Source organism: Dipteris shenzhenensis, chromosome 18 (genome assembly GCF_047967505.1).
Source record: "Dipteris shenzhenensis isolate YYH24624 ecotype China chromosome 18, Dip_SZ_1.0, whole genome shotgun sequence".
In the NCBI taxonomy this organism is placed as follows: domain Eukaryota; kingdom Viridiplantae; phylum Streptophyta; class Polypodiopsida; order Gleicheniales; family Dipteridaceae; genus Dipteris; species Dipteris shenzhenensis.
This window is the reverse complement of record NC_141613.1, coordinates 26,175,239-26,194,111: the sequence shown is the minus strand read 5'-3', so window position 1 is coordinate 26,194,111 and position 18,873 is coordinate 26,175,239. Positions and strand designations below refer to the sequence as shown.

The window sequence follows — 18,873 nt, the reverse complement described above, 5'->3', positions numbered from 1 at the left end:
AGAGCAATTATTGAACATAGATGAGATTATTCCTGATTCAGAGATGATTACCACCACTCTGAATTCTCTTCCTGAGTCTTATCTCAGCTTTCATACCTCGCTGAACTTATCATTGAGGGGGGTTGCAAATCCTCTCACTTTTCATGAGTTGATAGGACTTCTGCTTCAGGAAGAGCAGACCAAGAAAAACTTGGCTTCACATACAGGTGAACAAGCTATGCTCTCAAAGTTCAAGTCAAAAACAAAGGGACAGGCAAAGACATCAGTAAATCAGCCTTCCAATGGGTCAGGACAGCCTTCACAAAAGGCTAAAAATGGAGATGGACAGATGTATGCTGAAAAGCAAACACATGCCTCACAAATTCTGGCTTGAAGGTCTTATGTGTGCCAACTACATCTTAAATCGGGCTCCCACTAAGGCTTTGAAAACAAAAACTCCCTATGAGGTTTGGAATGGGAGAAAGCCTTCAGTGGATCATTTCCGAGTCTTTGGATGCCTTGCATATGCTCATGTGCCAGTTGAATTTCGGCATAAGTTGTCAGATAAGGCAATTAGGTGCATATTTGTTGGGTACAATGCAGAAAGCAAGGGGTACCATCTCTACAATCTTGCTACACGCAAGATCATTGTCAGTAGAGATGTGATATTTGCAAAAAATTCAGCTCACACTCAGGCTGAATTTCATTTGCCTTCTTCTTCAAAGGATGTTTTTGAGGGATTGCTACCCATTGCCTTGGGTTCCCCTGCTGATATTTCTGATGCAAATCAGAATTTACAGCCACCTCCCGATGCTCCAGTTCAGCCACAAGATGTCTTGCCACCTCCACAAGCAGTGGAACAGGTGGTTCAGCAAGAAATTGCTGACATACATGTAGCAAAAACAGTCCCAAACTGGCTGTTACAGACTCTCAGGGAGAGTAAGATTGATGCTCCATTACCTGGCAGGACTCGCAGTGCAGCAAGGCACATGGAAGGTGCTAATTCAGTGGAATCAGCATATCCAGGTACTCTTCTCGATGAGGAGGAGCCTGCAACATTCGAAGAAGCAAAGGACAATGTGCATTGGATGAATGCCATGCACGATGAGTTGCAGTCCATTAAGAAAAATCAGACTTGGGATGTTGTAGACTTGCCACCAGGTAAACATGCCATTGGCACACGATGGGTTTTCAAGGTGAAACGGAAGCCAGATGGCTCCATTGACAGATACAAGGCAAGGCTGGTTGCTAAAGGCTATGCTCAGAAAAAGGGCATAGATTATGAGGAGACTTTTGCTCCTACATCCCGGATGACCACCATCCGATCTGTTATTGCAATCGCTGGCACATTTTGAGTGGAATGTTCATCAGTTGGACATTAAAACAGCCTTCTTAAATGGAGACTTGTTGGAAGAGGTTTATGTCAAACAACCTCCAGGCTTTGAAATTACAGTAAATGCACTTCAAGTATGCAAGCTAAACAAAGCTTTGTATGGGCTGAAACAGGCCCCTCGTGCATGGTATGCCAAGATTCATGCCTTTTTGACCAGCAAGGGGCTGCACAATAGTCCTACTGAGAGCACCCTCTACATCAAGATGGATGGGGGGGAAATTTTAGTCATCCTTCTTTATGTCGATGACTTACTGCTCACAGGGTCCAATGAAGATAATATTGCAGATTTCAAAGCTGCTTTGCAGACCAACTTTGACATGTCAGATTTGGGGCTGCTTCACTTTTATTTGGGGATCCAGTTCTCTCAAGAGAGACGTGGCACTGTTATGTCTCAGTCCAAGTATGTGCAGAAACTCTTGGACAGATTTAACATGCATGATTGTAAGCCCATAGCCACTCCCATGGAGCCGGGGCTGAAACTCACAATGCATGATGCAGGAGAATCAGTTGATGCCACATCTTACAGTCAGGCTGTTGGATGCCTCATATATCTCTACAACACTAGACCTGATATTCAGTTTGCAATATCTCAGGTGAGCAGGTATATGCACAGCCCAAAAACTATGCATTGGGAGGCAGTTAAGCACATCTTCCGTTATTTGCAGGGCACGAAGTCTTTTGGCTTGTTATTTCCCAGGGGGGGTGACTTGCAGATGCATGCCTACAGTGATTCAGACTGGGCTGGTGATTATGACACTAGGCAGTCCACTAGTGGCAATTGTTTCTTTTCGGGTAAATCTTGCATTTCCTGGCTGAGCAAGAAACAATCTACAGTGGCTACCTCATCATGTGAAGCTGAGTACAGGGCAGCTTTCACAGCAACAGTTGAATGTGTCTGGCTGCGACGTCTATTTGCTGATCTTCATCTGTCATTGGAGGGTCCTTCTCCAATTCTCACTGATAGTCAGAGTGCCATTGCAATGGCAAAGAATCCAGTGTTTCATGCTCGCACGAAGCACATTGAGGTTCACTATCACTACGTCAGAGAGAAGTTGCATGCAAGAGAGATCAGTATGATCTTTGTGTCCACACATGACAATGTTGCAGATATTTTCACCAAAGCACTACCAGGTGAAAAGTTTGAGGCATTTCGCAGTGCCTTGAATTTATATCCGTTTGGTGATTAATCAACCTTGTACATGACATTGGCACTGCAGGGGGGTGTTAGAATTATAGATATAATTCAGCAGTGACCAATGTAATTTAATAAGCTAGTTAGGGGCACTTTTCCCTCTTTAAGAGGTTTTTTCCCCTAACCGCAGTTAGTCCACTAACTATGGTTAGTGACTACTAAGGTTTTGTCACTAGGACAAAACCTTATCTCTCACTCTTTCAGTTGTACTCTCACACTCTCTATTGCAACTAAGCTTTCAAGCTTTAAGCTCTCAGCTCACTCTCTTGCTCTCTCTCTCTCCCCAAAACTCACATGTACGGGCTGGCGCAGATGTACGACGGTACGTTGTACGATTATACTGTTATACGGGCTGACGCGTTGTACGGTTGTACGGGCTGGCGCAGATGTACGGCTGTACAGCGATGTACGGAGTGCTGGAGCTCCGTGAGCTTGTACGGACCTGACGGCAGGAGCTGGTACGGCGGTGCAAGAGCTGAGTCTGTACAGATTGTACGGAGGACTGTACAGACGACGGGCTGTACGGACGAAAGCTGCAAGCAGGTACGGACGGGCAGGGAGCTTTGAGTAGGGAGAGCTTGCGGGCAAGGAGCAGGGAGCAGGGTCTTCCTGCTCTCTGAGTGCTAAGGGAGAGAGAGCAGAGTGTGTGAGCAGGAGAGCAAGAGAGTAGGAGAGTGAGAGCTGAAAGCAATAGTTGCAATAGAAGAGTGTGATACAACTGAAGAGTGGGATAGGTTTTGTCTAAGTGACAAAACCTTATCTTGCACTAACCGTAGTTAGTAAACTAACTGTGGTTAGGGGGAAAAACCTAACATAAAACAGGGCCCACGTAATACAACTGGTAATGTGTATTGCCCTTCTCTATGAAAATAGAGGATCGTCCAATCAATGAATGAGGATGTGCAAATGTAAGAGACTGGTTCTCAATGATCAAGAAAATACACACACACAATGTGTGTCTTCATAAGCCCTCAATACAATGTGCTTGTGGATATGACATCGCAAAAATGTGTCTCCAAATGGCGAGGCTAGGGGAGAATACTCACAGCAAGGCTTCAGGTGCCTTATGACCACTCAAAGCAGACGGAATACCTCATATGCTGAAATCATATGAAAATTCAGACTGCAAAGGTCAATTACGTTATTTGTCAGTCTGTAGACAGAAAAAAGTATTTCCATCGACCAGGATTTTTCTACCAGCCTTCTACCTTGAAATCTGTTTTCTTTGCAGCTATGGCTGCTCTCTATTATCAGCCTTGTTGAAGATGTAGATGTTCTGCTTGCATATCTGCTCTTTAGCCTTTTTCACGTCAAATCATACGCGGGTCATTGCCCTTTCTCTTGCCACTTCTAGGCGCTGCTCTAATCTGTCTGTCTCTCCACTTGTAGGAGCAGCATTGTGCTCTTGTCAAGGCAGATCTGCTACCTATCCAACTGAACACAGACTAACACCACTTCAAAATCATCAACCATTATTTTATGGCCTTTGCTCAGGCCGTGCTGCTGCCAACGTCACTGGAGTCACGTCACCATTTTATGGAAGCCATTTTCTGCTGAAGCTCATGCTTACACCACTTCCTTGATTAGTTTGCCGTTGCTTTACTTTGCTCATTTGCTCTTTTTACTTTCTTTCTTGCAGGTCAACACTGCTCAAGATCACGTTGTTAGTAGTGCTGACTTTTACTTTTGTTGCAATTGCTCCTGGCGGCCATTGCAGATATGTGCTTAGGATCTGTTCGTGGACTTGCTTACATAGATCTTCGTTGGCACCTCTATTTGACTCATCATCTAAGAGCTACTTCAGATTCAATGTGCAGATTTGTAGGTTCGCCAAAGTTTGTCCAGTTCTTGATCACGACGATGAATAAAAGCTTCTTATATATTGCTAATCTGTAGATTCCGTTAGTTCTTGCATCACCAGCAGATCACTGATTGCCGGGTTTCCATCTTGACTAACAACTAAGCTGCCTCCTTCTCTGCTCACGTGTAGAGGATTCTCTCTCCTCAGGCTTATTGAGGATCCTCTAGGGGTCTGGTGTTTTGGCACAGGTCGTGTGTACAGGTTGAAGGAAGACTGCCCTCCAAGGGTATTCTCAGGTCGATTCAACAACCTGTGGCTCTGATACCATGAGAGAAAACACGAGCAGGAAGGCCTGCTAGACTGCAGTGCCCTCCACCTTTGCAGGTAGGAATGCATACACAAATAATGAAATTGCTGCAAACTGAATGCCAATTCTGGCTAAAATGAAAGTATACGACTGGAACGCAGCAACTAAACTGCAAACACACAATGAGCCCCAAATATAGCAAACCCTAACTAAGGAGGTGTGGAGGTGTGGAGGAAAGGAAGCTTTCTGCGAAGCTTCTCAGTGGGTTCTCACAGAGGCCACAGCTTCAGCCCCATCCCATGTGTCACACTGACACAGTCTGCCCAATCAGAATGCACCAAATTTGTTGGAAAAAGTGATGAACTATGGACTTAGTTCACTCCTGAAAAAATTTTGCGCGTGATGAACTATAGACTGTCCACTCCTGGGGTAATTTTTGGGTTAGGACTAATTAAAAGGTTAAGAAAAGTCTCTCTCTCTCTCTCTCTCTCTCTCTCTCTCTCTAGATACCTACATATACACACACTTTTTTTTTGGTGGATAAATGTGTATACATATAGATACACACACAAATCTTAAGGGGCCACATGATGTGGCAAGTCCCCCACATACATCCATCATGTATGAAGGGGATGGTTGCCACATGGCACCATTCCATGGGTCTATCTCTTGTGGCCTTGCCACGTGTCACGCGTCACACGGACGTTCCATTATCATCTGACTCACTCTAGGGCAGCCAATCTAGTGCATGTCACAAGAAGCTGAATACTTCAAACTGTGACATCTTGAACTAGGAAGCTCAGATCAAGGTGTTGTAAAAAGAAAAAATATAGCTCTCTCCGTAGGCTACAAGATGAGCACAAGAACTACCGCAAAGGATGCCAGCACAAGAAGCCATGAACTCTGATATTATGTTGGACAGAGAGGAGTGTACCCCTTTGGGATAGGGTTAGGGATAATCCTGATGCCCTTAAATCCTCTCTAAAATATTTCAATTTACACTATTGTTGTATGTTTGAGCCTCCTCATACAAGCATATATTCCATGCCAAGTATTGTCATTACATTTAAGAGCACAACCAGGGCTTGAAACACCCCACACAGTAGACTAGCTTGCAGCATGTATTTGGAGAAGAAAGATTTGCCAATCCTTCATCAAGTAAACCCACCAATAGAAATTCAAGATCTTCACTTGCCTCTTTTTACAAAAAGAAAACTAAGAGCTGGGGCAGCAGACGTGCACCAGCCTGAATTGTTCTCTTGTATAAAGGTTCCAACCCAAAACCCCTTCTCAGAGTATTTGCATGCTCTTTCAGAACATAGCTATCTTGACAAATACCAAATTCCTGCAGATGTCACTAAAGAGAAGATTAGCTTCCACAGTGGCCTAGAGCATAGGGTTGGGATGGCATAGAAGCTATGGTTTGTTGGTGAGCTTGCTAGTTTGTCCCTTAGGGGCGTGGTTATTATGATTATGCTTTGCTTGCATTTTTTATGGATTCATGCTGAATGACATTATCTTGGGTAATGGGATAATAGTATTGGTATTAGAGCTAGCCTTTACATATTTGCTTAGAGTCGTCTATTAGTCAAGCTAGACAAATATTCTTATTTATCGTCGGTTGTATCTCCCTAGCTGGGTTTCAATGCAAGGCAACATGCTATTCATGCTTGTGGTGGTGTAGGCGGGCTTAATAGAGCCAAATCGAATGATGGTCAGAACATGTGTCCCAACACGTACCACATTCTTGGGAGCTCCCTTACCTAAGATATCCTAAAAAATGAGCCCTTAGCGCATATTTATAAGCCTAGGTTTGCTCTATCCAGATTCCAGCTCCCAATGTAATTACAAGAATTATGCCCTCGATAGTCTACTTTTGTAGATAGGCCTTGCTTTTCAAAACATCTCTCTCCCCACGAGCAATCTAGACCTTATCCAACAATTCGAATGTGACCTCACCCTCCACCTATACCTATGCTAGATTAACTTAGTCTCAACCTTTGAGATCTTGCTTATTACCTACCCCTGAGTCACATTCTCAAACCCATAGATCCTTCCAAATCTTGCATTCCACTAGCACTTATTTTAGATCATCCAACCCTAGGTTAAGCCATGGTAAGTCCCATCAGCTAAATAACATTCAAGTACAATGATCTCAAGTTAGCTTTGAATGCCTAAAGCAAGGTAAAATATCCTAAATCTAACTTAGAAACCCTAAGCCGCTAACCATTCAGCTGCATGTGTTCTTTTTTCCAACTCATCAACAATGAAGATACATGAAAGTTCACATGGGTGTCACAAATGCAAGAATTTGACCACAATGCAAGATTTCACATTTTGAATGTATATTGTAGGCATCAAGAGCACTCCTAACAACAAACATTTGGAGGAGCATGCCAAGTTTTGGTAACAGCAAAAAAGAATCAAAGTATTTCAGCACGTGAATACATGCTAGCACAACATTTAAGCATGGACTGGAATGATCTTACTCTACATTTCAGATTTGAGTCATAAGGCTACAGGACTAAACGAATTGAAACGATTGGCTTTAAGGAATGGTGCATCATTCCATCATATTTGCATGCAATGGTTTCAGCCATTTACAATAAGGATTTAAGGAAATTCGTCTACCAAGATGCTGAAAGCATACCATGATAGCAACCTTACAGTCTACAGTAGATCTACAAAAGATTTGGCTGAATTGGAGGGTGCAAATGGAGAATGGTTATAGCATGAAAGTGTAAAAAGAGGTCCTATCCTTGCATAAGTTTGGCGAAGGGCCATATGCATGCAGAGTTATGTCACAAAACTGGGTGCAGCATGCCTCCCCTTTTAGATTTTAACACATTTGAATTGATCTAAGTTGGTTTTAACAATTGGGGGCTAGCTACCTTTTTTTTTAAGCGTATCAAATGCATAATGTGATGGCCCAAACTGACATGTTGTCAAATGCAATTTGTCAACGAATCCTTATCCATTGACAAGTTGTTGTGGGAAACAAGTTCAAGCTGTCCTCATCAAAAGGAATTGCAGGATCTCATCAATGGTATGGTGGACTGCCCTTGTGAGAAGGATGATTGCAAAAAGAAACATGTTGTCGAATACAATTGCAACGGAATCCTTGTCCATTGACAAAAACTTGTGGGAGAACAAGTTCAAGCTGCACTCAGCAAAAGGAATTGTGGAATCTGGTATGGTGGACTGCCCGAAGGCTGCACCTAAGTGGAAAACGAAGGACAACAAGGCTAGATATATATTGCTCTTATCCAAATGACTCTCATTTACTTTTGCTTCAAAGTTCAAAACATCCAAGCAAACTTGAGATAAGTTGCCCCCACTCTCAATGACTAATAAAATCAGCAAACCGTCATTGCTCAGGACAGATTTGAGGCTCATGAACAAGTATTAGGAGTCGATGGCCCAGCAAAGGTGAGCATAATCAGCCAACCAGAATGATACTCGCTTAGAATTGATCCCGTGAGTGTCTTTGCAGGTATCATGGGAATAGGATTTCTGAATCAAAAGTTGTCTTGGAATTTATCTCCTCAACATTAACATGATGCAAGAGAAACGACAACACCTTAGTGACGTTTAGGACCAAGTTTTACCCTAACCTGAGGATCTTGTATGAAAGTTTGACCATGACATGTACCTAGATGAATCCAGGAACATTCCCAAACTCATCCTCTAAAAACACAACATAGTGCAGTTTCAATCTCACGATAGTCACTCATAAGATTGAAAACCATAAACTCCATCACACATAGCAAGGACTAGCTACTATGACATCCCCACTGACATCATCAGCGCCCAACAGTGGGTGTAGACCATAGTATAAAAGTATGCTCTCACACATACAAATCCACACACCACATACCTGAGCATCCATTTATACAAAGTCTTCGTACTGAGTTTCTTCGGCACTCCGGAGGTGAAGGGCAAACTCAGCCATGACGAAGGCTAGCACTAAAGGAGAAGGCTAGCACTAAAGTTTGACCATGACATGATTGAAAGTTGCTTTAAACAGTCTGGAACGAGTCCCATATACCTTTTCGCTAACAAATGAAGCAGCAGCTTCAAGGATCCACATTCAATCCCACAAGAAGTGTTGCAATTGGACCGAAAATAAGAAGAGTGTGGCTGTATGCACGTACTGGATACACATTGCGCACCTGAGGATCAACAGCTTGGTAAACAGCAGCCTCTACAGGTTGGAACCCTAGCATCCATCCTTCGAACAAAACCACCTAAAGCATCAAAGGAATAATATTTAAATGGACAAAATTTATAGTCAAAATACTAGCAAACATCTTCACACATTATCCATGCCATCACAAAATGGAAAAAAAATATGGGGTCGAGATTTCCCCAAAAGATGCACAAAACTTTACTGGTCCCTGACTACAAAATAGAGTACAAATACCTGTAAAGGACCCTCGATTTCAGGCCAAGTGGAAGAATCCGCCCTGTCACCCCGACCAGTGCGTGCTGACTGCACAATAACAGTTTTATGGAAGAGACTTTAAGAAATCCATATTTGTGTACCTTATAACTCTGAACACATAAAATATGACTTGCAGAATTCTAAAGGCCAAGTAACCTACCTTGTCATAGCGTGGCACTTTGACTTTTTTGCCTATGTGGACAGAAAATAAGTGTTTTTAATACTTCATTCACTTACCCAAATGAAAAAATAATTATATAAGCATTGTGAACCTCCACTAAAAACACATAACATTACCTGCAGATGTCAAGTTACGCAAAGCTTCAAGGGTCTCTGTCCCAAGCTTCAAATCATGGCTTCCTGCATTACCCCTGAGCTGGAAAGTTTGTAAATCTTTAAACGCTTTAAAGATGCTATTTGCACAAAAAATTGCATGAGAGAAAATCCCTAGTTGCAATTATCTCCATTTATTGTACCTGAAGAAAGAATTATCTTGCATTCAAGAAAACCGAAGACAACCTTCAGCCACTTAATTTTTTATACCTCTAAAAGCGAATTTCCTGTATTTTCAGCAGCCAGCTTTTCCTGTCCACAAAAGCTGACAGTAGGTTATTGTTCCATAGCATAGACATAGTTCTAAGATTCAAAACATATGCCAGAAATTTAACACTCTTCTTGTTGTTACTTCAAAGGTGTATCCTATTCATTAACAAAGTAAAATCTGTGCAAGAGATATACATGTTAGAAAATCACAAAACAGGGTACGCTGCAGAAGCTTCTCAAAAAATAGAGACACAGATTATAACCCAGGCACTCACACAGTGGTGCAGTTAATTTCAATCCAACTTCTCTCCTTCAGGTGTACTTCACATACATGTGCAAGCAAGTAAATAGACAACACACTGGACTTGTCCTTTTTGTATTGTGTCCATATATAGGATGGAAATACATATTGCTGGCTCTACATCTCTTCCATGAGCACCACCAAAATGTGGACCCCGGTACTACCAAAAATAATATGTTCTCCTAACTCTGTAGCACTTCTAAAACACTCAGCCTGCGTGCTCCCATAGAGCTTGAGTCGGCCTCGCTATCATGCTCGCAATCACAGCTTCAAGCTGCCCCTCCCGGACAGCCAAAACTAAGGTGTATGCTGTGAAGACTTGACCTCCTTGCTGCCCTGATGTGCAGCCAATGGTTAGGCACAAGCTCCTTCTGACTGTCGTCCTCCTTGCTGCCCTGGAAGACAGCCAAACAGTGAAGACCCAGGAGCTCTTTGAACCCTGCTGTAGTCATCTCCCTTGCTGCATGTATGTGCTCCTCCAGAGGACCTTGAGGCAGGCTACTGGCAGCTCCAATTTGCTCACAATTGGATGATTTGAGTGAGCCCAAGGGCTTCTTTTTATAGGGACACAGGCCCTCCAAAATGGACCGTCCAGACATGCTGACCCCTCAGTCTGTGGGGCCAGCCTGCTGGTCTGTGGGAGTATACAGCCCCAAATGCGAACTGCTCTGTCAGTCCCACCTGGCCATGTGGCAGTCTACCAATGGCCCAGTCTTCTTCCAGATTAAGGTCGGGGTCTATACAGGCCCAAACTAGGACCCAAACATGCTCCAGCCAGTCGCCGTATGGATGCAGACATTCCACAATCTTTCTGGCCCTGCTGCAGCCCTGAAGCCTGCTTGCTGCAGCGCTCCGTGCAGTACTAGACAGAGGCGGCTGCTGTCCATACTGCTGACGTCATCTGCCAGCTTGTCACGCCTTGCCATCCTGCTCCAGAATGTCCAGCGATCCTACAAGGCTCCTATATGTGATTCTGTGGCAGCATATGTGCTACCCAAGTGGCAGCCCCTTTTCTTGCATTATATTTACCTGTATGCTGCCACATGACAGCCAATGCGCTGTTCATGTGGCAGCCCTTTGTTCCATGTTAGATCTGGTAGAACTATTATTATATTCTAGCAATGACCAATGCAATGTAATAAGTAGGTTGCGGGGGCACTTTTCCCTCTTTAGAGGTTTTTTCCCCTAACCCCAGTTAGTTCACTAACTACGGTTAGTGAAGGATAAGGTTTTGTCACTTAGACAAAACCTTTCCCTGCTTTTGTATTCCTGACTTCATCTATTGCAACTTACGTTCAGCACTCTCTTGCTCTCTCCCTCTTTCCTACATTTGGTATCAGAGCAGAGACTTCTTCCTGGACATGCTCTCTGCTCAACAGCTCGCACTTCAACTGCTCCATTGCCCGCAAGCTCTCCCTGCTCCCTGCTCGCAGCTTCCACTCCTGCACGTCCGTACAGTCCGTACAAGTGTACGGACTCCCGTCCGTACACCTGCAACACCGTCCGTTCAGCTGCTGTGCATCGCCTGTACCTTCCGCCCCGTACAATACATGCGTTGTCCATACAGGACCTGCACCAACCCGTACATCTGCGCCACCGTGCATTCGCCGTACGGATGCGCCTTTCGTCTGTACTGCCGTAAAGCCTGCATTCAATACATCAGCTCTAGGTCCGTACTGCTTCCATACATCGCCATGGGACATCCGTACAACGTATAGACTGATAGGCCGTACTGTCCTGCATTTTGACATGCTGCTTCCGTACATTCCGACAGACAGTTAGTCGTACACTGTACAGATTTTGTACAGTGACCATACACCTCAAGCCTTCTGTGTAAGTTTCATTCTTACAAGCATACTCTAGCAGTTGGTTCTTTTTTGGCAGGCATTGATTGCAGATAGCCATTGTTTGACAGACATTGCATTTGGTTTGCAGGTTGTCCAAGAATTTGGGGCTTTTGCAAGAGATCTACTATTTGGGTGAAATTCGGCTCAATTTCAGCTCAAAATTTGAGGCTTTTAGTTTTGCACTGCAATTTCTTGCATCTTTGGGGTTTTCAAGCAATTTGCCCTCTTTTGGATGCAATTTCCCTGAAGAAATTGGGGCTTTTGGCATTCGGATGCAATTTGGCAGTGTAAAAGCATTTTGAGAGTTTTGCAGGCAATTTTGGAGAGCATTTGCCAGATAATTGAAGTGCATTCTGAGCCTTTGAGAGGCTGTGACAGTATTTTTCACTGTGGGTAGATTTTACTTGTGCATTTTATATCCCAGGAAGGGATTTCACTTGGTCTGTCTGCTGTATTTTTTTGAGATTATCTAGTGAAAATGGCTCAGAACAACTCCAATGAGGTGTTCGGGGTTCTCACACAAGAAGATAAGTTGGATGGCACCAACTACTCCTTGTGGACTTTCATGGTCCGCAATACCTTGGTTGGCAGACATCTTTGGGATTATGTCAATGGAGATGAAGCAAGACCAAATACAGTGACTACACCTGTCACTCCTACAGCTGGAGGCAAGGGTAGAGGTACAAATGCAGCACAAGTAGTTGGAGCACCCGCTCCAAGAACTCCCACAACAGAGCAGAAAAGATGGGACTCTAGAGATGCACAAGCTCTTTCATTAATTTCTCTCTGTGCCAAGAGGTTCATTATACCTCATATTCGGTCATGCAAGACATCTATGGCAGCTTGGGAGATACTAGAGAGTATGTTTGCAGCAAGAAATGATGCCAGGGTTTCCTTTCTGAAGCGCGAACTTTCCCATACGCATATGGAGGAGGCAGATTCCATGAATTCTCACCTCACAAAGCTTCAAGACCTCAAGGAACAATTGCTGAATATTGATGAAGTCATTCCGGATTCAGAGATGATCACCACCACTCTGAACTCTCTTCCCGAGTCCTATCTCAGTTTCCACACCTCGCTGAATTTGTCATTGAGGGGGGGCAGCAATCCTCTCTCTTTTCACGAGTTGGTAGGACTTCTGTTGCAGGAGAAACAAACTCGTAGAAATATGGCAACCCGGGCTGGCGAGCATGCTATGCTCTCCAAGTTCAAGCCCAAGGGTAAAGGGCAGCAAAAGCCACATGTCAATCAGCCCACACATCAGCATAAAGCTGATTCTGGACAGCCTTCTTATAAGGCAAAGGGTGATACAAATAAGCAGAAAAAGAAGGGCATCTGTTATTAGTGCAAGAAGCCAGGTCATTATATTGGAGAGTGCAAGAAGCGCATAGCCAAAGAGAAGAAAAGGGACCGGTATGGCTGTGTCAAATGCATCAGTTCCACATTCTCATGATGGAGGAGATGTTGCAGCCAACTTTGTTGAAGAGCACTATGCCTTTCTATCTTGCACTTCAGATTTTTCAATGGGTAGTTCTAATATTACAGCCACTAATAGTGATGACCCATATGCTTTCTTAACTTGCAGTTATGATCCTTCAGAGGATGCATGCTCTTTTAGCGTCGATGAGACACTTCATACTTGGTATTTTGACAGTGGTGCTTCAAAGCACCTCACTTCCAAGAATAGTCTGTTTGTATCTCTGCATTCTCCACCCACCAAAAAGAGGGTAACTTGTGCGAATAATTCTTCTTATTCAGTGTGTGGAGTGGGACATTATTCTCACATCCACTGATGGCACAGATTTCAGAATTTCAGATGTTCTCTATGTACCATGGATAAAGAAGAATTTGCTTTCAGTGTCCTCACTCAATAGAGGAGGATTTCAAGTTGTTTTTTATGATGACAAGTGTGCAGTCAGAGACAAAGAGAATGACTATGCTTTGATGTTGTCTGGCACTTTGTATCGGGGTCTTTTTCAGCTTGATCTATATGAAAAAAGAAGATCCCATCTTGCATTATCAATTAACACTCCCACTGCTGCGATGCAGAATGCGGAGTTATGGCATGCCAGGTATGGGCACATGAGCTATGGCAACTTAACGACACTTCAGAGACATGATATGGTTAATGCATTGCCTCCTTTGGAGTCACCTCCTCCTCATGCATGTGAAGGCTGCATTCTTGGCAAAATGCATAGACTTCCCTTCAAAAAGGATGGTGTAGTGAAAGCTACACGCAAATTACAGCTTATTCACAGTGATGTCTGCGGTCCCATGAGGACACTTGCTTTTGGGTGTTATCTCTATTTTGTTACATCCATAGATGACTTTACCAACTACACTTAGGTCTATGATCTCAAGGCAAAATCAGAAGTGTTTATGCATTTCAAACACTTTGTGGCTATGGTTGAGAATGAGACAGGACTCAAGATGCATACACTTTGAACAGATCGAGGGGGGGAGTATGTGTCTCATGAATTTGAGACTTTTTTGAAAGAAAAAGACATCATGCATCAGCTTACAATGAGGCTTACACCTCAACAGAATGGCAAAGCTAAGTGGAAAAATCGCACTGCCATGGAAATGGATAGATGCATGCTCACAAGTAAGAAGTTGCCTCACAGGTTTTGGCTAGAAGGCCTCATGTATGCCAACTATATTTTAAATCGGACTCATACAAAGGCTTTGAAGACAATCACTCCCTATGAGGCATGGCATGGAAGAAAGCCTTCAGTGGACCATTTTAGAGTTTTTGGTTGTGTTCCGTATGCCCACGTGCCTGTGGAGTTTAGACACAAGTTGTCAGATAAGGCACTCAAATGCATTTTTGTGGAATATAGTTCACAAAGCAAAGGCTATCATCTCTACAATCCTGCTACACGCAAGATTTTTGTTAGTAGAGATGTTATACTCTCTAAAAATTCCGCACATACACATATACCTTTGTAAGACTAGAATAAGTCCAATCATACAAATTTAGATTTTTTGTTGTTCTAAAGATCAAAAATCCACACAGAAAATAAAAGAGAATATGAAAGAGAAGAAAAAAGAGGTAAACAAAAACTTTTAAGAAAAACAAAAGGAAGACATACTTAGCAAGCAAAGCAACACTTATGTCGTCATCAATGCCCAAGCATAAGCAGCTATACTGGGTTTCTAAAGACCCGCGGAGTCTCTTGGGCACATACACATGCTGAATTTCAGATTCCAACCTCTTCAGATGATGTGTTTGAGGGGATGCTTCCTATAGCATTCGGTTCCCCCGCTGAAACTTAGAATTTACAGCAACCTCCGCCAGATCCACATGTACAGATTCAGCCCCTAGCTGATTTAGTACAATCTCAGGGTGTGGATGAATTTGTCAGGCAAGAAATTCAAGAGATACACGCAGCCAAAACAGTCCTGAATTGGTGCTTCAGACTCTCAGGGAGAGTAAGCTTGAGGCTCCATTGCCTGGCAGGACTCGTAGTGTAGTAAGGCACACAAGGGGGGGCTCTTTCAGTTGAATCAGCTTATGCAGGTCCTCTTCTTGATGAGGAGGAGCCTGAGACATTTCAAGAAGCAAAGGATAATGTGCATTGGATGAATGCCATGCACAATGATTGCAGTCCATTCATAAAAATCAGACCTGGGATGTCGTGGATTTGCCACCAGGCAAGAATGCCATAGGTACATGTTGGGTTTTCAAAGTCAAAAGAAAGCCAAATGGTCCATTGATCGGTACAAGGCAAGGCTGGTTGCAAAAGGATATCTTCAGAAAAAGGGCATAGCTTATGAGGAGACTATTGCTCCTACATCCAGGATGACCACCATCAGGTCAATTATAGCAATGGCTGCAAATTTTGAATGGAATGTTCATCAGTTGGACATTAAAACAGCTTTCCTTAATGGAGACTTGTTGGAAGAGGTTTATATCAAACAACCTCCGGGTTTTGAAATTTCAGGAAATGCACATCAGGTATGGGCTAAAACAAGCCCCACGTGCATGGTATGCCAAAATTGATAACTTTCTAACCAGCAAGGGGCTGCACACTAAGAGCACCCTCTACATCAAGAAGAATGGGGGGGATATTTTGGTCATCATTCTTTATGTAGATGACATGCTACTCACCGGATCAAATGAGGAAGTAATTGCAGATTTCAAAGTCCAATTGAAAGCTACATTTGATATGTCAGACTTGGGCTTGTTACATTTCTTTTTGGGGATCCAGTTTATTCAAGAGAAACGTGGCATTGTTATGTCTCAGTCCGAGTATGTTCAAAAGCTCTTGGACAGATTCAACATGCATGATTGCAAGCCTATGTCCACTCCCATGGAGCCGGAGCTGAAGCTTACAATGCATGATGTAGGTGAATCAATTGATGTCACACTCTATAGCCAGGCTGTTGGATGCCTCATTTATCTCTGCAATACATAACCTGATATTCAGTTTTCTCAGGTGAGCAGGTATATGCACAGCCCAAAGATTATGCATTGGCAGGCTGTAAACCGCATCTTCCATTACTTGCAAGGTACAAAGTCTTTTGGCTTGATGTTTCCCAGGGGGGGTGACTTGCAGTGACTCAGATTGGGCTGGAGACTATGATACTAGGCAGTCCACCAGTGGGAATTGTTTCTTTCTAGGACATGCTTGCATTTCTTGGTTGAGCAAGAAACAATCTACAATGGCTACCTCCTCATGTGAAGCTGAGTACAGGGCAGCTTTCACAGCAACAGTTGAATGTGTTTGGCTGCGTCATTTGTTTGCTGATCTTCGTCTTTCATTGGAGGGTCCTTCTCCAATTCTCACTGATAATCAAAGTGCTATAGCAATGGCAAAGAATCCTATGTTTCATGCTCGCACGAAGCACATTGAGGTTCACTATCACTATGTCAGAGAGAAGTTGCATGCAGGAGAGATCAGTATGATCTATGTGTTAGAGACTCACTGTGCCCACCTGTGAGCCCCCGTTTTGTGGGGACAAGGGGCAGTGAGAGGAAGGAGGGATGGGAAAGAGAGACCCAGGCAAACAGAGTTGGCAACCAGCACACGGGCTGGTTGCTGTCTGCAAACAGCAGTGAATTGGGGGGGGCCCTTTGCCTCCCTAGAAGCATACATAGTCCTATGGACTGGCTGCACAGGGCACCCTTTTATAGGGGCCTGTGGCAGGGCCAGTCGGCCCAACCAGGGCCACCGACCAGGGCCGACCCTGGTCGGATTTCCAGACTGTTCTGGTCGGTCACCAGTCAAGGGACCGACCCTGCTGGTCGGCCAGACCAGAAGGCCTGGGGAATGCCTATAAAAGGCCCACACTTCTCTCCATTCCAGCATCCAGTGCAGGACAGAAAGCCTCAGTCATAGGCTGTGCTGTGCACTCAGATCTGGTCTCTTCTGACAGAGAGAGTTCCTTCAGTTCTCCTCAGCACTTGGCTGAGTTTTGTATTGCTCCCCTGGAGCCAGTTTTCTGCCCACCATCCGGTGGATGAATATATTCTCTCTCTGTCTAAGTTTTCTCTAAGTGAGTATTGTATCTGTGATCAGTTATCTGAGTTGAGTGTTGCAAGAGCGGGAGAGATCTTGGCTGGAGGTTTGAGTGATTCTTTCCTTCTGTTTTCTAACACTATGTGTCAACACATGACAATGTTGCAGACATCTTCACCAAAGCACTTCCACGTGAAAACTTTGAGGCATTTCGCAGTGCCCTGAACTTATCTCCTTTTGGTGATTGATCATTTCCTTGTACATGACATTGGCACTGCAGGGAGGTGTTAGAATTATTATTATATTCTAGCAGTGACCAATGCAATGTAATAAGTAGGTTAGGGGCACTTTTCCCTCTTTAGAGGTTTTTTCCCCTAACCCCAGTTAGTTCACTAACTATGGTTTGTGAAGGATAAGGTTTTGTCACTTAGACAAAACCTTTCCCTGCTTTTGTATTCCTCGCTTCATCTATTGCAACTTACATTCAGCACTCTCTTGCTCTCTCCCTCTTTCCTACAAGATCTCACCATGTAGCATCCCAAATCAATGCCCACATGTCTTCCAACACACACACGTCCTCCTCCCCTTTGCTCTCATGTGGGGGCTCACATATGGGGACGTGACCACAAAATTTCCAACACCTCCTCTCATCAACACATCGTGGGCCATTCCCAACTCTTCAATGCAGATGCTCCATTAGCTGCCTTGGAGAAGCCCTCTGGAAACATTCAGGTCGTCATCGTCTCTCGATCTTTCAATCATCATCTCTTTATTCGCCAGGTCTAGTCCTGTACAATTGAACCATCCCAGTGCACATGAAATCCTCAGTAGCACCTCAAGGCACTACCATCTTCATTCACGGTTGTGCCAGTGATCCTAAACATACCTGATGCAAACAATCTCCAACTGTCCCCCTCATAATGCGTGACCAGCCTAGTCTCTTCCAAGCACCAACGTTGCGCGGGTCTATTTCAAGCCATCCTTCGTCTGACAAGATCTGCAGCCGAAACTCTCCAGAAAACCTGGACCGATAAGCAAGTACTCTTCTTGGATCCGCATACTCTCTTCACTTGTCAGTGTCCCTATCTCCACCATTAAGGCTTCAACAAGTCCACCATCTCCACCTTCTAGCAATCTACTTCTGAGCTTCATAGAGGCACCAACACCTCCCCCTCTGACTTTCAGGAAGAAATAAACCCTCTAGTCTCTCATCACCTGAGAAATCCAAAGCATAGAGCCTCCCCACAGCATACTATTAAGGTTCAAATGCTTAATCAAAGAATGCACATACTTAAGATCCACCTGCTTGTTTGTCTGCTCTCAAAGCAAACCATGCACCTCATCAAGGCACACAAATCTTCACTGCTCCCATCCATATCCTTGCATCCCTTTGACCATGAGCATTGGGGTATTTCGAGAATCCTAGCAAATCTAGCTCCGTATCCAGAACAAACCGAGCACTCCTTGCTGTTCTTCACCCCAATTAATCTCCCTGGTGACCACTAGACATTTTGGTAGGCAAAAAGAATAGTACCATATGCATGTGCATGGACTATAAGGCTGGCTTTCCGTACAGCAAGATGGAAGCCAAACAGTCTACATAA

General features: G+C 43.9%; 1 protein-coding gene across 1 annotated transcript in view; it reads right to left on the bottom strand.

The window, feature by feature from the left end:
* Positions 1–18,873, bottom strand: part of LOC147891013 (P-loop containing nucleoside triphosphate hydrolases superfamily protein) — a 67,537-nt gene that overhangs the window by 44,273 nt on the left and 4,391 nt on the right. Inside the window, exons 4-8 of the mRNA XM_087389314.1 lie at positions 9,660–9,701; positions 9,414–9,492; positions 9,277–9,308; positions 9,096–9,164; positions 8,845–8,919 (exon numbers count right to left, since the gene is read on the bottom strand). Of these exons, the coding sequence (XP_087245440.1) occupies positions 8,845–8,919; positions 9,096–9,164; positions 9,277–9,308; positions 9,414–9,492; positions 9,660–9,701 (297 nt within the window). The remainder of the gene's footprint in view (positions 1–8,844; positions 8,920–9,095; positions 9,165–9,276; positions 9,309–9,413; positions 9,493–9,659; positions 9,702–18,873) is intronic.